Genomic DNA, 23,803 nt, shown 5'->3' with positions numbered 1-23,803 from the left:
TGAGTAGCTGGAATTACAGGCACCCACCACCAGGCCTGGCTAATTTTTGTATTTTTAGTAGAGACTGGGTTTTGCCATGTTGGCCAGGCTGGTCTTGAACTCCTGACCTTGGGTGATCCACCCGCCTCGGCCTTCCAAAGTGCTAGGACTACAGGCGTGAGTGACTGCGCTCGGCTCAATTTGTGTATGTTTTGTAGAAATGGGGTCTCACTATGTTGCTCAAGCCGACAAAGAACTTTTAACACAGTTGAAACTGTGTAACTATGGAAGATGCCACCTTGGGAATGTCTGGAAAAACTAAAAAAGTTAAAATGGCAAAATCTCCAAAAATTATTGGGTGTCCTATGGCATACTAGGCCTGATCTAAAGCACCTTTCTGGATTACCTGATTTTTAAATGATTTGCGCCTTATAAAATCTTGCAGCTATTTTCCAATTCGGTAAGTTGCAGAAAATTCATAGGAATGCCGATGATGCTTGTCCATAGAGATGCAAATGAATTTTGCCTGGTAGAAGTGCAATTGCTCTCCCAGCACTCGGGAGGCCAGTTCTGCATTATTTATTTATTTATTTTTATTAAAAAATTTTTTTCAAGACAGAATTTTGCTCTGTTGTCCAGGCTGGAGCGCAGTGGTGTGATCTCAGTTCACCACAACCTTTGCTTCCCAGGTTCCAGAGATTCTTCTGTGTCAGCCTCCCGAGTAGCTGGGATTTATAGGCGCGAGCTATCACACCCGGCTAATTTTTTGTATTTTTAGTAGAGATGAGGTTTTGCGATGTTGGCCAGGCTGGTCTCGAACTCCTAACTTCAAGTGATCGGCCTGCCTCAGCCTCCCACAGTGCTGGGATTACAGGCGTGAGCCACCGCACCCGGCCAGTTGTGCATTTATTAACATGTTCGTTTCAGCATTCCTGATTGCCTATATATGTGTGTACTGTTTGTGTTTTCCTCTGGACAGGGCTAGCCCTTTACTGGTCTCCTCCTTTAATTCATTAAAGTCTTTGATGTGTGTACATTTTGTGTTTGCAGGGGAGTCATGATTTTACTCTTTTCAAAACAAGTATCCTGTAACAGGAAACCTCTGAGCAGAGGCTGACAGGCCACCCTTAATTCCTGCTGTAGAAAGAAAAATTTCTTACTCCAGACCCCAATGGTCCTTTTCAGATTCCTAACGTGAAGGGTTGTTCATATCTCAGCTTCTCTCAGAAGACTCTGTTTTCCTGAAGCGCGGGGACCTACCTATCCCCACTAACAAAAATGTGTTAAGGGGCAGGGTGCGGTGGCGCACGCCTGTAATCCCAGCACTTCGAGAGGCCGAGGCGGGCGGATCGCTTGAGTACAGGAGTTCCAGACCAGCCTGGGCAACGTGGCGAAACCCCATCTCTACAAAAAAAACCACAAAAATTAGCCAGTTGTAGTGGCGCACGCCTGTAATTCCAGCTACTTGGGAGGCTGAAATGGGAGGATGGCTTGGGCCCAGGGCATCGAGACTTCAGAGAGCCGTGATCGCGCCACTGCACTCAACTTGGGCAACGGAACGAGACTCTGTCTAAAAAACAAACAACCCCCCAAATTCCCCAAAAATGTGTTAGGGGAAGGAGGTGGGACAGTATTTCTGATCTACTCGCCTTTCCTAGTATGACCACCAGGGGGCGCGGAAGCCCTCCGGTACTAAGGCGGGGCCACCCTGCCCAGCGAGCACAGCCGGCAGAAGGAAGTGTGCGGGACGCGAGAAAGGACTAGGGCTGAGACCCGCGGGGCCGGCTCAAAGCTCGACCTCTGCCATACGCACCTATCTTTATGGGAGCCGATGAGGTCAGCAGGGAGCACGCATTTAGATGGCATAAGAGGGCAAAGTACTGCTAGAATTACAAAGCTATTTACAGTCTTTTAACCTGAAAGCACAGAGCAGATTCTATTCTTCAAAATTAAATCTTGGGCTCGCCAGTCCCGTTTGTGGAGCTCCACTCTGATAAATGTGTCATTTGTTCCCAAGAAGACAGATTGGGTAGGGAGAAGAAGGAGAGGAGGGGAGAAGACGAGATAAAGGGACGATCTGCTTTTCGGAAGCAGAAACCGCCTGGGAACTACCTGCACACCGCGCAGGCAGCGCGAGGAGGGGGAACGCTCCAGTGCAAAGCTCTGTATTTTAAAGCCCCTCCTCGCTCACAGGCTTCACAGCAAACTACGAAGTGGGTATCATCTCTGATTTACAGACATGGGAAAGGGGTCCTCTTGAGAAACGATGCTTTCCCAAACATATGCAAATTGTGAGTGCCAAGTGTCTTCACGTTTCTCGGTGCGGTCCCGATTTCCAACAAGCAAAAGATCCAAATTCTCGGACCACCCTGACCGTCCTGTATCTCCAGATCTCCAGGTCTTTCCTCTGGACACCTCCCCCATACCCCCAGTTTCAGTGCCAGCAGCCCTGAGGCTGCGCGGGATCCCGCTACTCGGAATGCCTTCCCCCTGGCAGGATATTTTTAGAACACTCGACTGTCACCCAATGTAGCCCACATCATATTGGCTTATTTGTTTTCGGGAGCTTGTCCCCGCCTAGCAACGAGTCGGCTAAGAACTGGATCCTAGCTAGGAGCCCGGCACAGACAGCGAATGACCGCAGCCGGACAGTCGCTCTTGCTCTCCCTCGGCCCTGCGGCAGGATCCGCCGGTGCAGGGGCCTCTCCCCGGACTCCACGCGTGTCTGGAGGGCTCTCTGGTTAGGGAAGGGGTGTTTGCAGACGCTCCGGGCGGCCGGGCGGTGGCGGGACACGGGCCCTTTAAGAAGGAGCGCTGGGCGCGGCCAGGTAGGGGCGGGTCCCGGGCGGATCAGCGCTGCGCCGGCGCGGGCCCGAGAGCCGGATTTGGAGCGCGCGGCGCCGGTGGGGGCGGAGGGGGCGGCGCGGCGGAGCCTCCCGTGGCCTCGGACGCTCCTCCTAGCTAGCGGCCACCGCCCGCCGCCGCCTGCGCCTCCAGCTTCTTCGCCCCGGCGGGCCCGGCCGCCGCTTCCGGCAGCTCACCTGGGACGCGCTCACCTGGGACGCGCTACCTGCCTCCGGGCGCCTGGGCTCCAGGATGAAGGACCGGCTGGAGCAGCTGAAGGCCGTGAGTTTCGCTGCAGGCGGGGGCTGCCAGGAGGGGTGCTGCGTAGGAGAGGGGCTTCCCTTTGCTCCCCAAGTCGAGGCTGGAGGGGGCCAGAGCCCGAGGTTTGCCCTCCCCAATCCCCCACCGCTTCCAGCGCCGGTTCCGCACCCTCCCCTACCCTCCCCTGCGGGGTCATGTGCCGGGTGATTCATCGTTAGGCAATGATTTTCCTGAACGCCTCTAACCCTCCCACCCCGCAAGCTGGACAGTGTCTGTCCAGAGCTGGTTCCCGAAGAGGGTGCTTGGGGCCTGGCAGGGCTCACCATGAGGTCAGGGGTCCCATCATCACCTGCCCACTGCTGCCTGGCACTGTGCCCAGGACCAGCCTCCTCCCTTTCCTGTTTGCCTCCTGAGGGGCTCCAGGCCTGGCTGCCCCTTCCTCCAGAGAGCAGCTCAGAGCTCCCTGGTGACCTCTGGAGCTGTGAGCCGGTCACATGCTGGGATGCGTCAGCTGCTCTCCAACCGGTGGTCTGTAATTGTTATCTCCACGTGTCGTTATTCCCCCTCCGCCGCCGCATCTTTTGGAACAGCTGTGGTTAGGTCCAAGGATCTGAAGATAGACTGTCTCCAGCCTTGGCTGTGCAAAAGCTGTAAAGCCTTAGGCTACTTACTCTAAGTCTCTGTTTCCTTGTCTGTCAAATGGGAGTGATCATACCCAAGGAATTTGTTGGGAGGATCTGATGATGCAATGGAACTTGATACAGAGAAGGGTTAACTCATGGGTTTTTAAGCCAGATACTCATTGACTCATTCAGTACATAATTATTGAGTGTATTCTATGGGGGAGGTCCAGTGCTAAGCCTTGAAGATTCAGTGGCACAGGTTCTACCTTAATAGAATTAAAATCTCGCCCTTGATACTCAGGAGTTTATTTAGTCCATGTACTTTGGAGCGTGTTACAAGTATAGCAGCTTAGGCCTCAGTCTAGCCCCGCAGAATCAGAATCTAATTATTCATCCATTTCCCCAGGTGATTCACGGGCACATTACAGTTTGGGAAGCACTGGACTGGATTAGAACTGGGGTTACCTCCTGGCTCCACTGCTTACTGGCAATCCCTTAAACTCCCAGCCTAAGTTTTGTCGTTTGTAAAATGGGTAGTTGTGAGGTGGAAAAGCAGCAGAACATGCATAAGAACACTTTTATGGTGCATGGCACGGGGGACTTAATAAATGGTGAAATATGCTAATAACTGTGACTGCTCTATGGAAAATGCAGATGTCAGGGACTGTTGGGATGATGTTACAAGAGTTTATCCTTTTCCTCCCTTGCTTGGATGAGACCTTCATGTCTGTTTCACCTGTTCTGGGTAGCAGCGCTGCAGGGGAGGCAGGGAGCTGGGGAAGTGAGAGAAGCAAAGGGACAGTTGCCTATTGTGGGAGTGGCCTCCCTGCCTCAGTCTTGTGCTTAGTCATCTGAGCCTCACAGCGTCCAGGTTACGGATGGGGCAGAGTTTATTGCCCCTGTTTTATAGATGGGGAAACTGGTACTCACGGGGTAGGAGGGATGCCCCAGGACACAGAACCAGGCAGGGCACCACCAGGAGAGGGACCCAGGCTCCTGACACTCTCCACGGTGCTCCTTCCCTTGAAGCACGCTGGTTGGGGAGGCAGAAGGAAAAGAAGAGTACGATTTTGAAGATCTCTCTGTGTCGGCACATTCAGCAACCATAAAAAAGTACAAAACTGAACAGCAGACTCTTCCATTTGTTAGGAAATCCATTTCCAGAGGAAGATACTCCATGGCCCCTTTCAGTAGCTCATTGTCAACGATTAGCAAACAGTCTTAACTGAACTTTCAGTTCCAAGAATAAATGTAATTTGCCTGGGAACCCTGAGCCAGTCTCTTTGCCTCTCCTGGGTGCCTCATGGTTACCCTCTGTAAAATGGAATTAATGATAGGTTTCCTCCCCTTCCCTCTTGGGGATGTGGTGAAAGCGAGACTGGAGATGATGGTGTTATTATGGGAGGATTGTTCTGAAATCACAGGGTGGCGTCTGTAGCGTATTGGAGCAGATGCATGGCAGCGCGGGACAAAGGGACACAGGTGGCAGGTTCCAAGGCTCTGATCACTGTCTTTCTTTGGGTCGCTTAACGTCTCTGCTTCTCAATTCCTCCTTCGTACAACGAGGAATTTAATTGATCTCAGAAGTCCCTTCTGGTGTTATTATAGGTTTTTCTGTGAAGACTGTTAAGGTTTATGTGGATTTTGATGTCAGTTCCCCTCCTCTTATCCCCTCTCCCCAGCCAGACTCCCAGGGATCAGCCTCACTGAAACAAGATATGCATCTTCTCCCTCTGATTTCCGTTATCAATTAGAAGCATTTGTCAACCTTCATGAAACAGATTGCACAATGAGCAGCCTATGCAATCTCTTTCTGTGGTGTTCTTTCTAAATCCTGGGGAGGGGAGGTGGTAACTGCCTCCCGGTAGCTGGAGGGCTTTCGTGCCCGAGATTGGCTTTGCTCTGGGTAGATACAAGGAGAACATATGGGGTTGATGGGTAGAAATGAGGACTCTGTAAGAAAGTATTTTTAGTAGACAGAGCCGCCCAAGGATGGAGTAGATGGTGCACCCTCTAGCATGGGAAGGAGGCAAGAAGCTTGTTGGGAGGTTGAATGTTGTAGGAATTTGAGCATCTCTTGGAGGGGAGATGAACTAGGAGATATAAGGCCTTCACCAACCTTAAGAATGTGTGGTTTTCTAAAATGCTTAATTGTCTGTGAGCCTGTCCTAAGGCTTTGAAGTCTACAGGGACTGAGGCCTCAGAGTTGCCCCTGTAAAGTGGATCATCACCCTTTTCCCATAGGATCATTGTGAGGGTAAAATGAGATAATCCATGACAATCACCCACCACTGTTATTGTGAGTTCTTCTGTCTTGGCCTGCTGGTAGCAGCGTCCACACAGAAGGGCATCCCTTCCTGAGGCCATGGTCACAAGACCTGACTCACCTGGTCTCTTGCACTGCTCTTCCTGGCGGGCTCCCTCAACAGCCTGCTTCTTCAGTGACAGAGGACAGGCTTGCCAGGAATGTGCAGTGCCTCTACCTAGCCTATCCCAGGACGTGGTTTTCTCTGACTTCTCAGCAGCTGAACTTTGAATCTGCTGAGTCCAGACAGTTCCTGCTTTAGTGATCTTTTGCATGGCCCTGTTTTCATTCAGTAAACATTTGCTGAGTACTGAGTACCTACTGTGTGCCAGTCCTTGCACTAGATGCTGGAGTGTAGTGGTGATAAACGCATGTTCCTGGCCCTTAGAAAGTTCGTGGTCAGGTAGGAAGAAACAGAAGAAATAGACATGAGGATATCATCCTTGTGATAGAAGCAACTATGGGAAGACCCTGTTGGCCAGTCTTTGGAAGATGGGAGATGGGCATGAGGCTTTGGGTGGGTTCCCAAGACAAAGTAATGATTGAGCTCAGCTGCTTCTTCCAGCCCAGTCTGACCTTTTCAGATATGTAAAGGTGGTTGGAGGTACGTAAGGTACTTTATGTACCAGATATGTAAAGGTACCTTGTATCTAATCCTCTCAAGCCTGCAAAGCGGAGTGGGTTTTTCTATTAGTCTCATTCTACAAGTGAGTAAATTGAGGCTTAACAAGAAAGGCAAGGATCTTCGATTGTCTTAATCACTCTCCCATTGGTGTATAGACCATCAAGCACATAAAAAACTCAAGGGAGCATCGGCAGAGTCGCATGTGTATAGTACCTGCTGACCACCACGATCAGAGCTTTGTGACCTCTGTGTGCCTAGCATCCTGCTGGACATCAGGTTTAGGCAGGATTGACAAAGTCCTAGTGTCAAAGGGTAAATGATCACATAGGGAAAACAAAGACATGTAGTACATGACAAGACGACCAACAGTAATCAAAAGGAGATGATGGTAATGGGGAAGCCAGTGATGTGTGGAATAGAGGCTGAAGCCTTTGGGCCCCCTTAGAGACTGATCTATAGAGGACTAGAAATGATGTGGATGGAATGACCCTTCAAAGACCAGCACTAATAGGGACACAGTAATGAAATCAACCACCCGGGGCTCTAAAGGCCAGACTGACTTTTTACTCTCTCTGTGTCTTTCTGCTTCCTAAATGGCTGTTGTTGGCCTCCTTCCCCACTGGAAGCTCCGGGATCTTTGTGGAATCATAGTTCCTTAGGATAACATTGTAACCCCATCAGAAACATGGAGCTGTGCACTTCCCCTTTAAAGCTTAATTTGTTAATAAATATTTATTGAGCCACTTTTATGTGCCAGGTGCTTTAGATCATAACTGAACCTTAACATGCCAATCTGCACTTCACTGAGATTCTGTCCTTCTCTAGTCATAAAATTTCACAGAAGTCAGGATTCCTGCCTCCCCTCTTCTCTGTACCTGGGAGGATTCATTCTCTGGAAGAGCTGTTTTTCTGTGAGCAGACGGGAAGCAGAGCTGAGAGTGATGGGGATTGAGTGGGGATTACAGCCCCATCAGCCAGAGGCCAGAAAATGCTTGGATGAGAGAAGGGGATTAATTTTATTTTTATTCCTGTGAGTGTGGGGGAAGTAGGGGGAATTGGCAGGAGCTAAGGGAGGGACACTTGTTCATGCTGTCCTCTCTCTCCTCCAAAGCTTCCTCCCTGCCTTTTGTCAAAATTTCTACCCATCTTCCAAAACTCATTCTTTATAGGTAGTCGTGTTCTCTAACTGCAACCTAGAATACTCTCCTCCATTCTTGCAGCTCTCATGGGGTACATGTTGCTTTGAAGTGGGTTGTGTTTTTTGTTTTGTTTTGTCTCTGTTTTTTTTTGGTTACCATGGAGTGGGTTTGAAACCACTGTCCACTGCTTTTTATAAGTTGGACCCTTTATCTTCTAGGTTCTTTTGTCTTTAAGGTCAATGTTTCTAGTACTTCTTGTCACCCTATCAAGTACAATAACAATGATCATTTATTGAGCAGCTACTATTGGACAGACTTGTGCTACATACCTTACATACCTTGTCTCTAATTCTCTCAACCCTGCAAGGCAAAGTGGGTTTTTGTATTATTCTCATTTTACAAGCAAAGGAATTGGGATATTATTCTCACTTTACAAGTGAAGGAATTGAGGCTCAGGTTTGACTGAGATCCCCATTTGGGAAGTGGTGGGCTCAAGAGTTGAACATGTGTGTCTTGCTTCTTCATATCACCTTACACTTTATTTGATCGTCTCCCTAACTGCACTATATGCCCCTGATGCAACAGTAGTTCAGTTATAGTCCTCTGGAGCCCCAGTGCCTAGCACTCTGCATGGTAGGCATGTATTAAACATTTGTCTCTTATAATCAACAACAGCTTGACCCTTAAACATCCTTTACTCATTATTATGACTTATTTTTCTTGCTCCATTCCCTGTGGGCTGGTGAACCTTTACCTACCTGAAGTGGAACATTTACTGAGGGAACCCATATGTTTGCTAATGAAGCCAGACCTTACAGGTACATCCCCAAGGACGGAGTTCCAAGGCTCCTAAAACACCTAGCCCAAGATGACGTAGAAGGTTGCCCCTCATTTAGAAAGACAATGAAGGCAAAGATGTGGCTACCATGGTGAAAACGTAGCTACTCCATTTTTCTCCTGGCAAAATCCTGCATATCTCCAAAGTCTCAGTTCCAGTGTCATCTAGCTTCCCAGGCTGACAGCACTGACCATGCCTTTCCTCGGACCCCACAAACTTTATTTTTGGTGGTATATACAAATAGCCACATGGTGTTGCAATTGCAGATACCATTGGCTCTGTTAGTTCTTGTGCTCTGGGACAGCGGAGATCACGTGTGTCTCATTCTCTCTTGTACCTTCCCAGCCCAAAGCCTGTAAAGCTGTAAACCAAACTGTCCCGCCGATGAATGGGGATATTCTGTAAATGTATTTGCCCGCAGATTCTGTAATCCCTGAGGGGCCTTACCTCCAGCCACCTTTATGTTAGGCCCCTCTGCAACTGCCCCCACCCCATCTCCTCTCTCAGGGCAGCCTGCTTTTTGGCATTGGACCATTTCCATGGCAACTTTCCCCAGTCTCCACCTGGAAACTGTGTGAAATTCAACCCCCACCTAAAGAGATTAGTGTAGCAAATACTGTCTGGGTGTGTTCAGCTGTCTGGGTTAGGACAGCTCGGTATGGCATCAGGATTTTTTTTTTTTTTTAAATAACTTTTTAAATTTTAGCCTACTTTTAGATTTACAGAAAAGTTGCAAAGATAGTACAAAGAGTTCCTGTCTAGTCCTCTCCTGGTTCCCTCACTTGGTCACATTTTATACTACAGTGTACACTTAACAAAACTAAGAGACTTACATTGATACATTACTATTCACCCAACTCCAGACTTTATTTGGATTTCACTAGTTGTTCCACTAATGTCCTCTTTCTGTTCTAGGATGTCCAGAACACCACATTGCGTTCGGTTGTCACATCTCCTTAGCTTCCTCTGGCCCGTCTGACAACTGCTTAGTCTCTCCTTGTTTTTTTGTGACCTTGTCGGCAGGGCTCCAGCATCTGTTTTCTAGTACTCTGGAAGCACATTTCCTGTGGCCGGTGCTACTTGCTACAGCTGGGGTGGTAGTGGAGCAGCCGTTAAGAGGCAGCACTCCAGATGGCTGAGGACAAAGGCCTGGCAGCCGGCTGCCCAGGCACCCCTCCTAGCTCAGGTGCCCACTGTCCACAGGGTCTTGGGCAGGTCACTTGGTGTCTTTACGCATTAGTTTTCTCAGCTGTAAGATGGGGAATATCCCCAGAAGACTGGCCTAGGGGTTAACTATCATGGGTAATAGAAAGCACACATCTTAGAAGGATCCTCACTCAGCGCATGTTAAATGTTCAATGAAGGTTATGCGTTGTCACTGTTATTTAAGTATTCTAGAATGACCATGAGGGGGAGGAAGCTTGTGGGACAGAGGCTGAAAGGAGGGGTTGGGGAGAAGGCTGAGGATGGAGTAAGACAGTATTAGTTCCTTTCTTCCTCCTGTGTCCTTGAGAACTGAATGCCGTGGTGGTGTCCAGAGGCCAGGACAGGAGACAGGGGAAGGGAGAGGAAGTCAGAGAGGGAAGAAGTGTGGGGTAGAGGAGGAAGGATCTAAAGGACACCTGAGATCTCTAGGAGGAAGAAGAAGGCTTTCTTTGAATCTCCTTGAATGGCTCCTGGGATGAGAGAGAAAGCAGGAAGAAGGTCTGATCTTCTCACCCTGAGTGGCCTTCTTGTAGGTTTCCTTTGGGTAAATCTACTCATTCCTCAAAATTTATCCAAGGAGTCACTTCTGCCAACATTCTCAAATAAGCCTCCATCTTCCCCAGGCTCGACCTTGAATTCAGGCAAGGTTGGGCACTGCGTCTTCTCTTGGGTGTATAATGCCTTGGGCTAAGCACTGTCCTTACGTGTCGTGTGGTATTGTATCTCATGGACTGTTGCTTGGCAGATGTTAGATGTGCAATAAATACTGCTGGCTGAATGAATGAACAAATGAATCTGTTACTTTGCATGGAACATTGTGGTTGTGCTGATGGGTGATGAGACCCTGAGGTGCCTCTCTGAGTTAATGAAGGAATGAACATTGGATTAGACCACCCAGGTTTCTAATCTTGGCTGTGTTCCTTATTAACTGTGTGATTCTGGATGAATTAACCTTCCTAGCCACAGATTCCTTGTTAGTATACATAACGTCTACCTAGAGGGCCTTTTCCCCCTCTTCTTACTTTCTTGGGGCTTTTTATCCTTCTCTAGACCCACCTCAGGTCTGGAGAAGCAAAAGCAGGTAGGATGGCATGTGAGGATTGGACTTCAATGATTTTTGTATCCGACAAACAGAATGCAAGTTCTTTTGAAACACACATAGGAGATTAAGAAATACCATGTATTAAGACACAAAGAAAATGCCAAATCTCACAGACTAAAAGTCATATAGGCCATTTCCTAACAGTCATATAATTAGAAATTAATACAATAATTGTCCTCCCCAGGGGAATCCATTTTGGAAATGTAAGAATGCCTTACTAAATAACTGTTGGGCTAAAGATAAATCAAAGTAGAAATGACAAACTATTTAGAAACAAACGATCACTCGTTGTTCCACTAGTGCGGTGGCTCGTGCCTGTGATCCCAGCACTTTAGGAGGCCGAGGCGGGTGGATCACCTGAGGTTGGGAGCTCGAGACCATCTTGGCCAACATGGCAGAAACCCCATCTCTACTAAAAATACAAAATTAGCCAGGCATGGTGGTGCATGCCTGTAATCCCAGCTACTCAGGAGGCTGAGGCAGGAGAATCACTTGAACCCGGGAGGTAGAGGTTGCGTTGAGCCGAGATTGAGCCATTGCACTCCAGTCTGGGCAACAAGAGTGAAACTCCGTCTCAAAAAAAAAAAAAAAAAAAAAAGAAAAAGAAAAAGAAATGAGTGATCACAAGAGTGGCAAATATCAAAATTTGGGAGAAGTAGTGGAAGAAGAATTGAGAGGGAGCTCTGTTTCTTTAAAAGCATATAGTAGAAAAATGACAGATTTAAAGCACATGAGGTAAATGCCAATGAATACATGAAATTCTCTCCTCCTGAGACATCTAGTGTCACTGTCTAAGAATTGGCATTAGAACTGCATCTTTGACAGAAACTCTTAGCAAAAACAAGGCCCAATTTTCTGCTTTAGATGGCATGATCTAGGGCATTTAATACGTGCCTAGCATGGCTCTAAACATGTCACGTGTAGTACTGATTTAATCCTTGCAACAATTCTATGAGCAGATTATTCTTGTCGTGTCACAAATGAAGAAACTGAGGCACAGAGCGGTTAAGTAACCTGTTTAAGACCATATAGCTATTAAATGGTAGAGCCAGGTTTTCAGCTCCATATCTCTGTAGAGGTACAGAGATACATCTGACTGCCTGAGTTGGATTATATACACTGGTATCTTTTTCACTCATGCATATAGGTTAATCCACCTTAGTTTTATGGATGTTGTGGCGCCCCCTGAAATGAGCGAGAGCGTGTTCACTGAGCCTGAGTAGGGAGGGTGCCTTCAAGTGCGTGTAGTGGGGAACAGCAGGAGCCCTGGGCTTCCACAGACTTGAGTCCTAATGAAGTCATTTATTAGCCAAATCATTTTGGATGAATTATTTAGTTAAGCAGTTGTCTCATCTGAAAATGGGGAAAGTAATATTTGTCTCTCATAGGGTTAATGGGAGAATTAATATATTTGAAACCACAAAAGTGCCTGCAACAACACACGCACACATTATCTATTATTATTATTATTATTATTATTGTTAGGGCACACTGAGTGGAGTGGGGTCCTCAGGGACCTTGACTCTTGTCCAGTCGTCCACTGGCTCACTGGCCTTGGGCTCACTGATAGGATTTATTCTGCAATGTCTTCATCTTTCAAATAGGGCTAATTCTTTCCTCAAGTTGTTCAGCTAGAGCTTTCTTCAAAGTAAAAGTGTGAGACTCACTTAGGATATCATTATCTGTCGATTTCCTCTTTTCATCTGATGAGTGTGTTGGGGAAGATGGAATTAAGTGAAAAGGGGAAGTGTGCCCTCTGAGAAGATTTCACTGGAAGAGAAAGCACAGCTTAGTGAGAGAACTGGGCACTGGAGAAGAGTCATTTGACTCTTTACATAGGAAGCAGAGAGCATGGGGTGCCTGTTGAGAACCTACACTCAGAATTTCTGGCTCTTGAAAGAAGAGGGACTGGAAAACCAGATGTTGGGAAGTGTGTGCGTGTGTGTGTGTGTCTGTGTGTCTGTGTGTCTGTGTAACCTTTGTAAGTGGTGGTGTTTGTCTTTAGGAGTCCCCAGACCCTTATCTGGAAGGAGGCAGTTGGGAGAACTGGGTAGCAAGGACAAGAAAAACCAGGTGTCAGGCTGGGTGTGGTGGTTCATGCCTGTAATCCAAGCACTTTGGGAGACCGAGGCGGATGGATCACCTGAGGTCAGGAGTCCAAGACCAACCTGAGCAACATGATGAAACCCCGTCTCTACTAAAAATAGAAAAATTAGCTGGGTGTGGTGGTGTGCGCCTGTAATCCCAGCTATTTGGGAGGCTGAGGCAGGAGAATCACTTGAACACAGGAGGCAGAGGCTGCAGTGAACCGAGATTGCACCACTGTACTCCACCCTGGGATATAGAACAAGGCTCTGTCTCAAGCAAACAAACAAACAAAAAAAACACAACAACAAAAAATCCAGGTGTGTCATTGTCTCTTTGAGTTAAATTTATTGGGAGATAATCTGGATTTATAAAGAAGCATCTGTGTCTCCAGGGCATATAATTGTTTAAATTTGGAGAAGAGAAGGTGCAAGAATTTGTACTGGCTTGGTTGTGCCAGGAGGGGTGCTGCCCCACTGGCCCACAAACTTTTAATGCCCCACTGTGGGAAGTTAAGGACCATATATATGCTTTCCCCTCTGTTACTTCTTTGACCCAGAAACTTTCCTGGGGGCTCTTGGGCTTTCTGCCTTGTCCTGGGACCCTTTTGTCTCCCTGGGGTCTGGCACCTGTGGCAGGAAGAGAATCAGAGCTGGTGAACGGTGTGCTCTTCATCTGGGATGACTTCCTTTTTCTTTGTCTCATTCTGCCTTGCGACTGCGATTTGTAAAAATTCGTAAGGAGACACTGATGATTTAAACTTACGTTGCAGACGTGTTTTAACGTGGAAAGGAGGGACAGACTCTTTGTTTTTAGAAAGCACTTGTTCATCTATTTCTGTGATTTTTCCAACTTTTTTCTTTCTTTGGTGACAGGAGGACTCTTTCTTAAAATGAAATCTTTATTCAATCCCAGTGTATAAAGCAGATAAAAGTAAAGCTCTGCAAATTGAAGAGGGGGTGAGGCTCAGGACGGCTATGTCCCCCCATTGGCTCCCCACTCCCTGAGTACCCTGAGTGGGGTTTCTGAGGCACATGTGAAGTATCCTGGGTTTCCACAAATCTGCACTGGAAAGCCAGGCCCCTCGTTAATTGATGAGAAAGGCCTAATGGAAACAGTAGTTGTCCCCAAAGGGCCACAGCTCCTCTCTCTCAGCCCAGGATGCTTTCTGCAGGGTTGGGCTGCTTAGCTTCTGGGCCCCAGCTGCTCTCAGTGACAGGCTGCCCTGAGCAGCGTGCAGTGCGATAAGAAGGGCTTAGGACAGATGACTTAAGCTTGAGCCCTGTTTCGGCAAATCAGTAGCTGGGAGACCTTGAATAACTTATACCTTCTCTGACCTGCACGTTCTCAACTACATACTGCAGATGGGATTCATTGACATGGTGTACACAAAGCAGCTAGTGTCTTGTGGCCACCTAGCACCTACTAGGGGCTCTATGGGTTGCAGATATTTTTATAAATTATATGAGCTAACGAAGAGAGGAACCTGTGGTCAGATAGACTAACAATGATAGAGGAGGCAGTTGAGACAAAGACACAGCCTTGAGAGACAGGAATTGCAGTTCAGGTGCTTGAGGTTGCATTCTGGGCCCCTGAACTCTTTCTACTTTCTGTCCAGAGAGGAGGTCATAGCTCTGGCTGTCCTTTCTGGATTTGTGGGCACACTTGAGGGGTAGGGTTGGGGGAAATAGATCCCAGGTTGGAGTTGTGTTGCCTAAGTCATTGGTGATATCTCTCATCTCCTGGGGCGAGAGGCATCTGGAGGTGGGGGAGGGGAGGAAGTGGATGGCTGGGCTTGTGGTTTACTTGTATGTTTTTTATTGTGGCTGATATTGCTGCTCCTGTAATGTTCCTATTACCACAAACGTTGATTCTTTGATAAAGATGCTGAAGTTCTCTTCTTGGCTCAGTCATGTGGGCTGAAGATAAGAGCATTGTGTGCTTTCCTTGCCCTTGGATTCTGATGCCTCTAGATCTGCAAGACAGCGCATGTGTGTCAGAGGGGCAGGAGCCCTTGCCCTGGGATTGGTTGAGCTTGCTCTGTAGGGAAGTCTGCTGGTAGCTGCAGTTTCATGTGACTCCAGATAACATGTGACGATGGCCTCTTCCTTGAATTTTCTGATCTGGACCAAACTTTGTTGTTGTTATTTTGTATTTTTGGAAGTGGCATGCTACAGTGGGAAAAACTCTGCATGGGAAAACGGAAATCCAGAAACCTGGGTTCTATTCCTTTCTGTGTCAGTAACTCATTATTTCATCTTGGGCCTTGGTTTGCCCCTGGTTTCTGTGCAGACCTCCTCTCTGAACAGAAAGTAAAAAGAATTTAGGGGCCCAGAATGCAACCTCAACGTTTTCCCTTTTCTAAATGAGGGGATTTGATGGTAAAATCTTTAACATTGCATTCAGCTCTGAAAGTCCTGTATCTAAAGATACTCATATCCAGGTCAGAGCTATACAGAAGTTGACTTGGCTAGATCTTATATATGGTTGCTTTCTTGAGTTCTTACTGTGTGCTCTACATTCCATAGGGAACTTTAAAATATTATATTGAATTCTCACAGCATCCCTGGCAGGTAGCATATATTTTTTATAGAAGGAGGAGGCAGGGAAGGGGGGTGGATTTTGCAGGGATTCTCTCTGTTGCAGTAAAACCAAAGAGTACGTTTTGGCAGTGCTGGTAGGCATGCAGTCACATCGCATGTGACAGGCAGATTCAGGCAGTTGATACCAACTTCAGCTTTCTATGTGCCCCGCCCTGTGTCAGGTGTGCAGGAGCTACTAGTAGCACTTATGAGATAATATCCCTGACCTCAAGTTGGTTAAAATTGAGCTTGAAGTTGAGATGGCAACTCATAAAACTATTTGTTAAACATGAAGTGGGGCAAGTTTGGTGGGAGAAATGGAACCTGAGCTGGACCTTGAGAGTTGGATTTGGATAGCAGAGGAGTATATGAATATTGGTCGTGGTTGGGAATAGGGGACATAGTGCTAATATGACTATTGGTGGTGGTTAAGAATGAGAGGGCATGGTATTAAGAAAGCCCAGGAGCAGGAAGCAATGGGATGTGTGCAGAAGACAGTGAGGAGATCAAATTGATGAACAGAAGGTGCCTGGGGGAGAAGAGTGGGAATATAGCTAAACGCATAAATACGGTCAGCTTCCAGAGGGTTGTGACAGACAGGCTGAGGACTTTTGCACAGTAATTAATAGGGAACCGTCATGTATTGGGAAACAGGGATGTAATGGGATTGGACCGGAGAGATAATGGAGGTGGGGATGAGCAGGAGGCTGTTGCAGTGGTATGGGGTCTGCTACTCAAGCAAGGTCTAAAAATACTCTATTATTCCTATTATATAGATGAGGAGATTGAGGCTCAGAGGTGTGTTACATGTGTGTAACTTTAAGGGGAGGTAGCAGTGTGCTTTTGTTACATGGCTATATTGCATAGTAGTGAGGTCTGGGCTTTTAGTGTATCCATCATCCAAATATTATACATTGTATCCATTAAGTAATTTCTTGTCATCTACTCCCCTGCCATATCTATCTGTCTGTCTGTCTATCTCTATCTATCTATCTATCTATCTATCTATCTATCAATCAATCAATCATATTTCTTTATCCAATCATCCATTGACGGACACTTAGGTTGATTCCATATTTTTGAGGTTCAGAGGGGTTAAACCATCTGTTTAATGTTCAGTCAGTAGCATGCGATGGACTGTGGTATAGAGCGCTGGCCATTATGTTGCCATGGAGCCGATCTTACTGACTTAGCCTTTAGTTTGAGAACTTCCTGTGGAGGAGGAGAAGGAGGAGGATGAGGATGAGGATGGATGCAGACGGTGATGACTCACAGGGGATTCTGCTCATGTACACACACATCTTTTCAGCGGGGCAGTGGGGTTAGGCGCTGATATATGCCTGGTGTTGTGCTTTCCATGTGTGATCTCTTTCGGCCCTCATAAAGGTCATAAGGTCTGTGGGGGTATTACTACTTACAGGTTAGAAACTCCGAGAGGTTCGGGACTTGACTGAGGCATCCCAGCCAGTAATTGGTAACAGCAGGTTTTGGACCTAGGTCTCCCTTTGCCCGTTTTCACAGATTCTCACTGAAGGCCACCAGGCTGCCTGGCTAGATCTGCTCAAAGCCAAGAAGTAGCCATTGTGGATGTGGGGAATCCCTGTACGGACACTAGGGGGTCTTGAGAACTTACGTCATGATGGAGTGATTGGTGTCTACCTCTCGTGCTCCAGGTCACAGTTGTTCCGAGCTTCTGGAAACTTCCTTTAATCCATCCCATGATGGTAGCCTCTTCCTATTTCCTTAACACATGTGTTTGAAGACTGAATTGATGTCTTGTAGGGTATACATGTGTATGTGTGTGTGTTTTTGCGTGTGTGGGGGGAGGGTGTGTGGGTGTACGTGTGGAGGGGATGTGTTGGAGTGTGGGTTGCAGGTGTGGGTGTGTGTGTGGGAGCTTGTAGATGTGTGTGGGAGGGTTATGAGTGTGTGTGAGTGTGGGTGTGGGTGTGTGTGGTGTGTGTGTGTGTAGGGTGTGTGTGTATGTGGAATGGGTGTGGGTGTGTGTGTGGAGTGTGTGTAGGGTGTGTATGTGGAATGGGTGTGGGTGTATGTGTGGAGTGTGTGTAGGGTGTGTTGTATGGAATGGGTGTGGGTGTATGTGTGGAGTGTATGTGTGTAGCATGTGTGTATAGGGTATGTGTGTAAGGGGTGTGTGTGTGTACTGTGTGTGTATGAAGGGTATATGAAGGGGTATGGGTGTATGTTTGGAATGTATGTGTATAGGGTGTGTGTATGTGGAGTGTATGTGCGTGAGTATATGTGTGGAGTGTATGTGTGTAGGGTGTGTGTTCATGTGTAGGGTGTGTGTATGTGGAGTGTGGGTGGGTGGGTGTATGCATGGAGTGTGTGTATGTATAGGGTGTATGTGTGTGGGGAGTGTGTGTATGGGTATACTTGAGGTCTGTCCCCTCAGTCATTCTCTAGATGATTCTGAAGAAAGGATACTCCCCAAAAAGCTTATTAACTCACTCTCCTAGAGGAAGACTGGGTTACATTGAACTTCGTGGGAGCTGGAACTCTCTAGAGGTTGCTGAGAGGCCTGAGAGTTGGTGATACTTGATGAAGGGAACATTTTGTCTCAAACTTTAGAAACTGATGGTGAATCCTGGCTGCCAGTCTCTGTGGAAGCTAGTTATTTATTCAGCTAAAATTGGTTAAATTTCTATTATATGCCTGGTGCAGGGTGAGCACTCAGGAAATGTGGAATAAATGAATTAATGACAAGTACAGTGCTCAGTTTTAATTGCAAGTGACAAAACCCAAGTCTGGCTAAATGAACTTAAAAAGACATGTTAGGAGGATACTGTTGAACTCATTGAAAGAAGACTAGGGAAGTTCTGTAGAACCTGCCCAAAGCCAAGGGATGTTGTGGGAAGCATGGGAACAAGGGCAGCTCTGGGAATTTCACTGACATCTCTGGGGGCAGCCATCGACTGACTCGGGCCCATTCACTTCAGACTCCTGTCACAATTCAGATTCCTCAGGGAACTTGGGTCATGGTTGATCGCCTCCCCCAAATCATGTGGAGGGCGTGAGGGGTTGCTCCACAGACGAAGGTGTTTCGAGCAGACACAGACACACATATAAGTATCCACTCTGGCTGGGTGCAGTGGCTCACAGCTATAATCCCAGCACTTTGGGAAGCTGAGGCGGGTGGATTACTTGAGACCAGGATTTTGAGACCAGCTTGGGGAATTTAGTGAGACCCCCGTCCCTACAAAAAAATTAAAAAATTTAGCCGGGCCTGGTGGTGCATGCCTGCAGTCCTAGCTATTTGGGAGGCTGAGGCAGGAGGATCACTTGGGCCCAGGAGGTTGAAGGTGGGGTGAGCTGTAATTGCGCCACTGCATTCCAGCCTGGGCAGCAGAGTGAGTCCTCCTCCATAAACTTGCCCCTCCCCCGCCCACACGGAAAACCCCAAAGTATCTACTGTAACAGAATCTCCAGGAGTTTGTAGTTGGTGTGGAAAGACAGGTGAGTAAAGGGGTGAGTAAAGGGCTGTGATGGTTGCTGTCGAAAGTTTGTGCAAAGTGCTGTGGGAGCTTAGGGAGGTTTTAACTTTTGCATGCGGGAGCCATGCCCAGGTCAGGCATAGAGAGGTTGTCTGAGCTGAATTTTAAGGGCTAGGGAAATTTTGGTCAGTTGGACCAATGCCTTTCAGGAGGACACCTCGTGTGATAGAGTGATCTAAAAGAATGGTGTGTCCAGGAAATGGTGTGTCTGAGTAGCTTGCTTTGTCTAGAGTGTGCATCATAGAAGGAGAAGTATGAGTGGAGCTTTATCTTAAAGGGCCCCATGTGCTCTGTTAGGCACTGGGACTTCAAATTCTAGGAGTTGAGCTGTCATTGGATGATGTTACGTAGCAGAGGCACGTGGTCAGTTCTGAATTTTGGGAAGATGATCGGGGAGGTGGTAGCAGTGCCCTCAAATTCAACTCCCTTGAATGTGGCTATTAAGCTGGGAATGCTAATTGTTGCAGACCAGCCAGAGAATGAGATGCTGGGGGAGCCGATCAAGAGACTCTCCACATGGCTGGAGAATCCCAAATAACCGTAGGATTTCCCGGTAACAACTTCTGCCGTGGATTCAGGGGGATAGTAGTGGGTGAAGGAAAGAGGCTTCAGGTAGCATTGATTGCCCATGGAGTTCTGAGCGCTTGAGAGTGATATATCTTGGACTTAGAGGGTCAGAGGCTGCTGAAAGTTGTGAAGAAGCAGGTATGGGGGATTCATCTCCTGCCTCACCTCCACCTTTCACAACAGTCAGTTCTCTGTGCTTAGAAATCAGAGATTAATGTGCTGTGCAGCAGCTGTCTGGGAAGAACACTGGAGAGGAATGTAGAAACAGCTCAGGCCCTTATGCTGGGTGGGAATGGAATCACTTCCTTTAGATTACCATTTTGTGAATTTTTGCAAAGGAAGTTGAATGAGATTGAGAAAGCTTAGGTCCCCAGAGGTGGCTGGGGGCCGGGGGAGAGCTTCCTCTTTCTTATAAACAGGAGCTTCTGACAGGGAGTGACATAGCATTGTTTCCTTTGTGATAGGTGGTTTCTGAAAACAGGAAAATCTTTACTCCTAACGTGAAGATGGAAAGCTTATGCTTTGTAGGAATTGTGTCTGGAACCTGTTTGAACAGTGTGGAGAAGGGTTTAGCAACCCTGGGGTTCAGATCCAAAAGATGAGTTCGACTCTACCTGTTGCCATGTTTTAGCTGTGTGGTTTTTGCCAAGTTACCTAACCTCCCTAAGTTTTAGGTTCCTCAACTGTAGTGAGTTACAGTAACTACCACCACCACCAACAGCAACAAGACCTAACATGTGTTGAACTTACAGTGTACCAGGCACCATGCAAAAGCGTCTTATATTCATTATCTGTTTTATTCCTTACACAAGCCTATGAAGCAGGTAGTGTTGTTATCAGCATTTAACAGATAAGGAAACGTAGACACAGCAAGATAGGTAACTTGCCAGTTCCTCCCTTTCTCCCCCTCACCCCCTGAAAAAACAAAAACAAAAACAAAACAGCAATTGGTAGAGCTAGGATTTAATTTCAGATGTTGAGACACCAGAGTTTGATACATCATAGAGCTGTTATGAGTTTTAAAGGAAATTATGTGTAAGATGGTTAATATAGCTCCTGGTGCTTCATGAGCATTCAATAATGTTAGCCATTTATTGTGTTTTTAGTCTCACTCTGCTCTGTTTTGCCTTTTGCAGAAGCAGTTGACACAGGATGATGATACTGATGAGGTCGAGATTGCTATCGACAACACTGCTTTTATGGACGAGTTCTTTTCTGAGGTAGGTAATCTTCCTGTATTTTTTTCTAACATAAGGAAACACTACTTCCTTAGTAAGAATAAAAAACCTTAGATTTTTCAGGGTAGCAGAGGAAGGTCACAGTCTTTTGTTAGGGTGGGATGGCCAGGCAAAGAAATTAAAATGACATTCTTTTCAATATTTACTTGAATCTGGATTTTTAAAAATCTTGTTAAGAAAGTCAGCAGAGGGTCAATTATATATAATTGAAGAGATGCTTTTAAAGTCTTACGCCGTATGACAACATTTTAATGATATCCTTTCTTGCTTTAAGTACATAACAATTACAGAATCAACCATAGGATCACAACCATGAGTATAAAACATTGCATCTTTAGGCTTGTGATTCAGATACATCAGATGTGTAGTTTTGAAAATTTTGGGGCTGGGCATGGTGACTCACGCCTACACCCAGCACTTTGGGAGGCCGAGGCACGTGGATCACTTGAGGTCAGGAGTTTGAGACCAACCTGGCCAACATGGCGAAACCCTACTAAAAATACAAAAATTAGCCAGGTGCACCTGTAATCCCAGCTACTCGGGAGGCTGAGGCAAGAGAATCACTTGAACCTGGGAGGCAGAGTTTGCAGTGAGCCGAGATCGCATCACTGCACTCTAGCCTGGGCGACAGAGTGAGACTCTGTCTAAAAAAAAAAAATTGTGGTCCCTCTGACTTAATTCTAGTGGTAACTGAGAAACCAAAACTACCAGTTTTGTAAAAGTTCAACAGGAGCAGGCCGGGCGCGGTGGCTCAGGGCTGGGCGCGGTGGCTCAAGCCTGTAATCCCAGCACTTTGGGAGGCCGAGACGGGCGGATCACAAGGTCAGGAGATCGAGACCATCCTGGCTAACACGGTGAAACCCCGTCTCTACTAAAAAATACAAAAAAACCTAGCCGGGTGAGGTGGCAGGCGTCTGTAGTCCCAGCTACTAGGGAGGCTGAGGCAGGAGAATGGCGTGAACCGGGGAGGCGGAGCTTGCAGTTAGCTGAGATCCGGCCACTGCACTCCAGTCTGGGCGACAAAGCGAGACTCTGTCTCAACCAAAAAAAAAAAAAAAAAAGTTCAACAGGGGCAAAAATGGGTTCATGTCTACAGATCCACGTATTCTGATCTTAAAGGTCCTTGATGGGACGGTGCTATGATAGGTAGGTGGTGGAGGAGAGCTTGTAGAGGCAAGTGGATGAAAACATTGGCTTTGGGGCTGGGTAAACTTGGGCCCAGATCTCAGCCCTGCTTCTGAGAAGCTGTTGATTTCATGAACATTCCTTAACAATCTGTATCTGGGCTTCCTTACCTGTAATTAGCATTGATAATGTAATTTCCTCTAGGTAGGATCATTTGAGCCCAGGAGTTCGAGGCTGCAGTGAGCTATGATCATGCCACTGCACTCTAGCCTGGGTGACAGAGTGAGACCTTGTCCCCTAAAAAAAAAAAAAAAAAAAAAAAAAAAAAAAAAAGGCCGGGCGCGGTGGCTCAAGCCTGTAATCCCTGCACTTTGGGAGGCCGAGACGGGTGGATCACGAGGTCAGGAGATCGAGACCATCCTGGCTAACGCGGTGAAACCCCGTCTCTACTAAAAAATACAAAAAACTAGCCGGGCGAGGTGGCAGGCGCCTGTAGTCCCAGCTACTCGGGAGGCTGAGGCAGGAGAATGGCGTAAACCTGGGAGGCGGAGCTTGCAGTGAGCTGAGATCCGGCCACTGCAATCAAGCCTAGGCGACAAAGCGAGACTCCATCTCAAAAAAAAAAAAAATTTGTGTTTAGGTAAGAAAAGAAAAAAACAATAAACAACAAAAATCTCCATAGAGTTTTATAAGGATTAAGAGGGACAGGCCAGGTGTGGTGGCTCACACTTGTAATCCCAGCACTTTGGGAGGCTGAGGCAGGCAGATCACGAGGTCAAGAGTTTGAGACCAGCCTGGCCAACACAGTGAAACCCCGTCTCTTCTAAAAATACAAATATTAGCTAGGCGTGGTGGCAGGCGCCTGTAATCCCAGCTACTCAGGAGGCTGAGTCAGGAGAATCGCTTGAACCTAGGAGGCGGAGGTTGTAGTGAGCCGAGATTGCACCACTGCACTCCAGCCTGGGTGACAGAGCTAGACTGTCTCAAAAGCAAACAAACAACAACAAAAAAAAAACCAAGAAGAATAATGCTTGTAACACAGCATAGCATCTGGCATATATGTGCTTAATGAATGATACTTCAAAAAACAAAAGCAAAAAGCTCACTATTGTTGAAGTTTCTGCCACCATACTATGGTTTCTTAGGTGTTTAATTTCCCTGGAAAGAAAACAAGAGGTGTCGTGCTCTTTTTGCAGAGAGAATATGATGCTTCCCATCTTCTAGACTGTGGATGTGGAAAAGTAGCCCTCCAGTTTTTTTCTGAAAGGAACGGAGTGGGGCTTGACGGTTCGTGCCCATTTATGTGTTAGAGCAATAAACAGGAATTAAGAACAAACTTGAGTGTGTGCTGGCCTGATTGGGAAGTTGGCTGTAAGCTCTCCACAGATCCCCACCCTCCTCACAGGCGGGTCCACCAGAGTCATAGTGAGATCAAACAACACTTAGGCTTTGTGTTGTTTCAATGTGTTTCAATGTGTTCCAGTTGTGGATCGTGGAAGGACAATATCCTTTCACTCCGTGGTTGGGGTGGACTTAAGAAGATGTTTGAAGTCTTTCTAGCTTGTTTCAGTCTACCTTGGAGAACCAGATACATTAAAGAACTTCTTTCCTAAGATAAGGAATCTTTTCCAATAACTGTGTTTTCCTTTTTCTTCAGAGCCAGAGGGTCCCCGAGAGGACCTTCTTTGTTAGGTGTGAAGATGGTGGGCTTTGGCCTCTAAAACATGGTTTGAGTCCACTTTTCAAGCATTTCATAGCAGTGTAACCTT

The 23,803-nt window shown here is 47.0% G+C and overlaps 1 protein-coding gene across 11 annotated transcripts in view; it reads left to right on the top strand.

The window, feature by feature from the left end:
• Positions 1-1,767: 1,767 nt before the first annotated feature.
• STX3 (syntaxin 3) overlaps positions 1,768-23,803 on the top strand; it is a 52,333-nt gene continuing 30,297 nt past the window's right edge. For 3 of the 11 annotated variants that reach the window (XM_050756987.1, XM_050756979.1, XM_050756981.1), the window contains exons 1-2: positions 2,186-3,105; positions 20,808-20,891. In XM_050756987.1, coding sequence (XP_050612944.1) covers positions 3,076-3,105; positions 20,808-20,891 — 114 coding nt within the window. In that variant the 5' untranslated portion in view covers positions 2,186-3,075. Of the gene's footprint in view, positions 3,106-20,807; positions 20,892-23,803 lie in introns of all 11 variants that reach the window. The other 8 variants (XM_050756980.1, XM_050756983.1, XM_050756988.1 and 5 more) reach the window with 6 other exon arrangements.

This window comes from Macaca thibetana, chromosome 14, assembly GCF_024542745.1.
Source record: "Macaca thibetana thibetana isolate TM-01 chromosome 14, ASM2454274v1, whole genome shotgun sequence".
Taxonomy (NCBI): Eukaryota; Metazoa; Chordata; class Mammalia; order Primates; family Cercopithecidae; genus Macaca; species Macaca thibetana.
The sequence above is the reverse complement of the archived record's forward strand: the minus strand, read 5'-3'. Positions and strand labels throughout refer to the sequence as shown.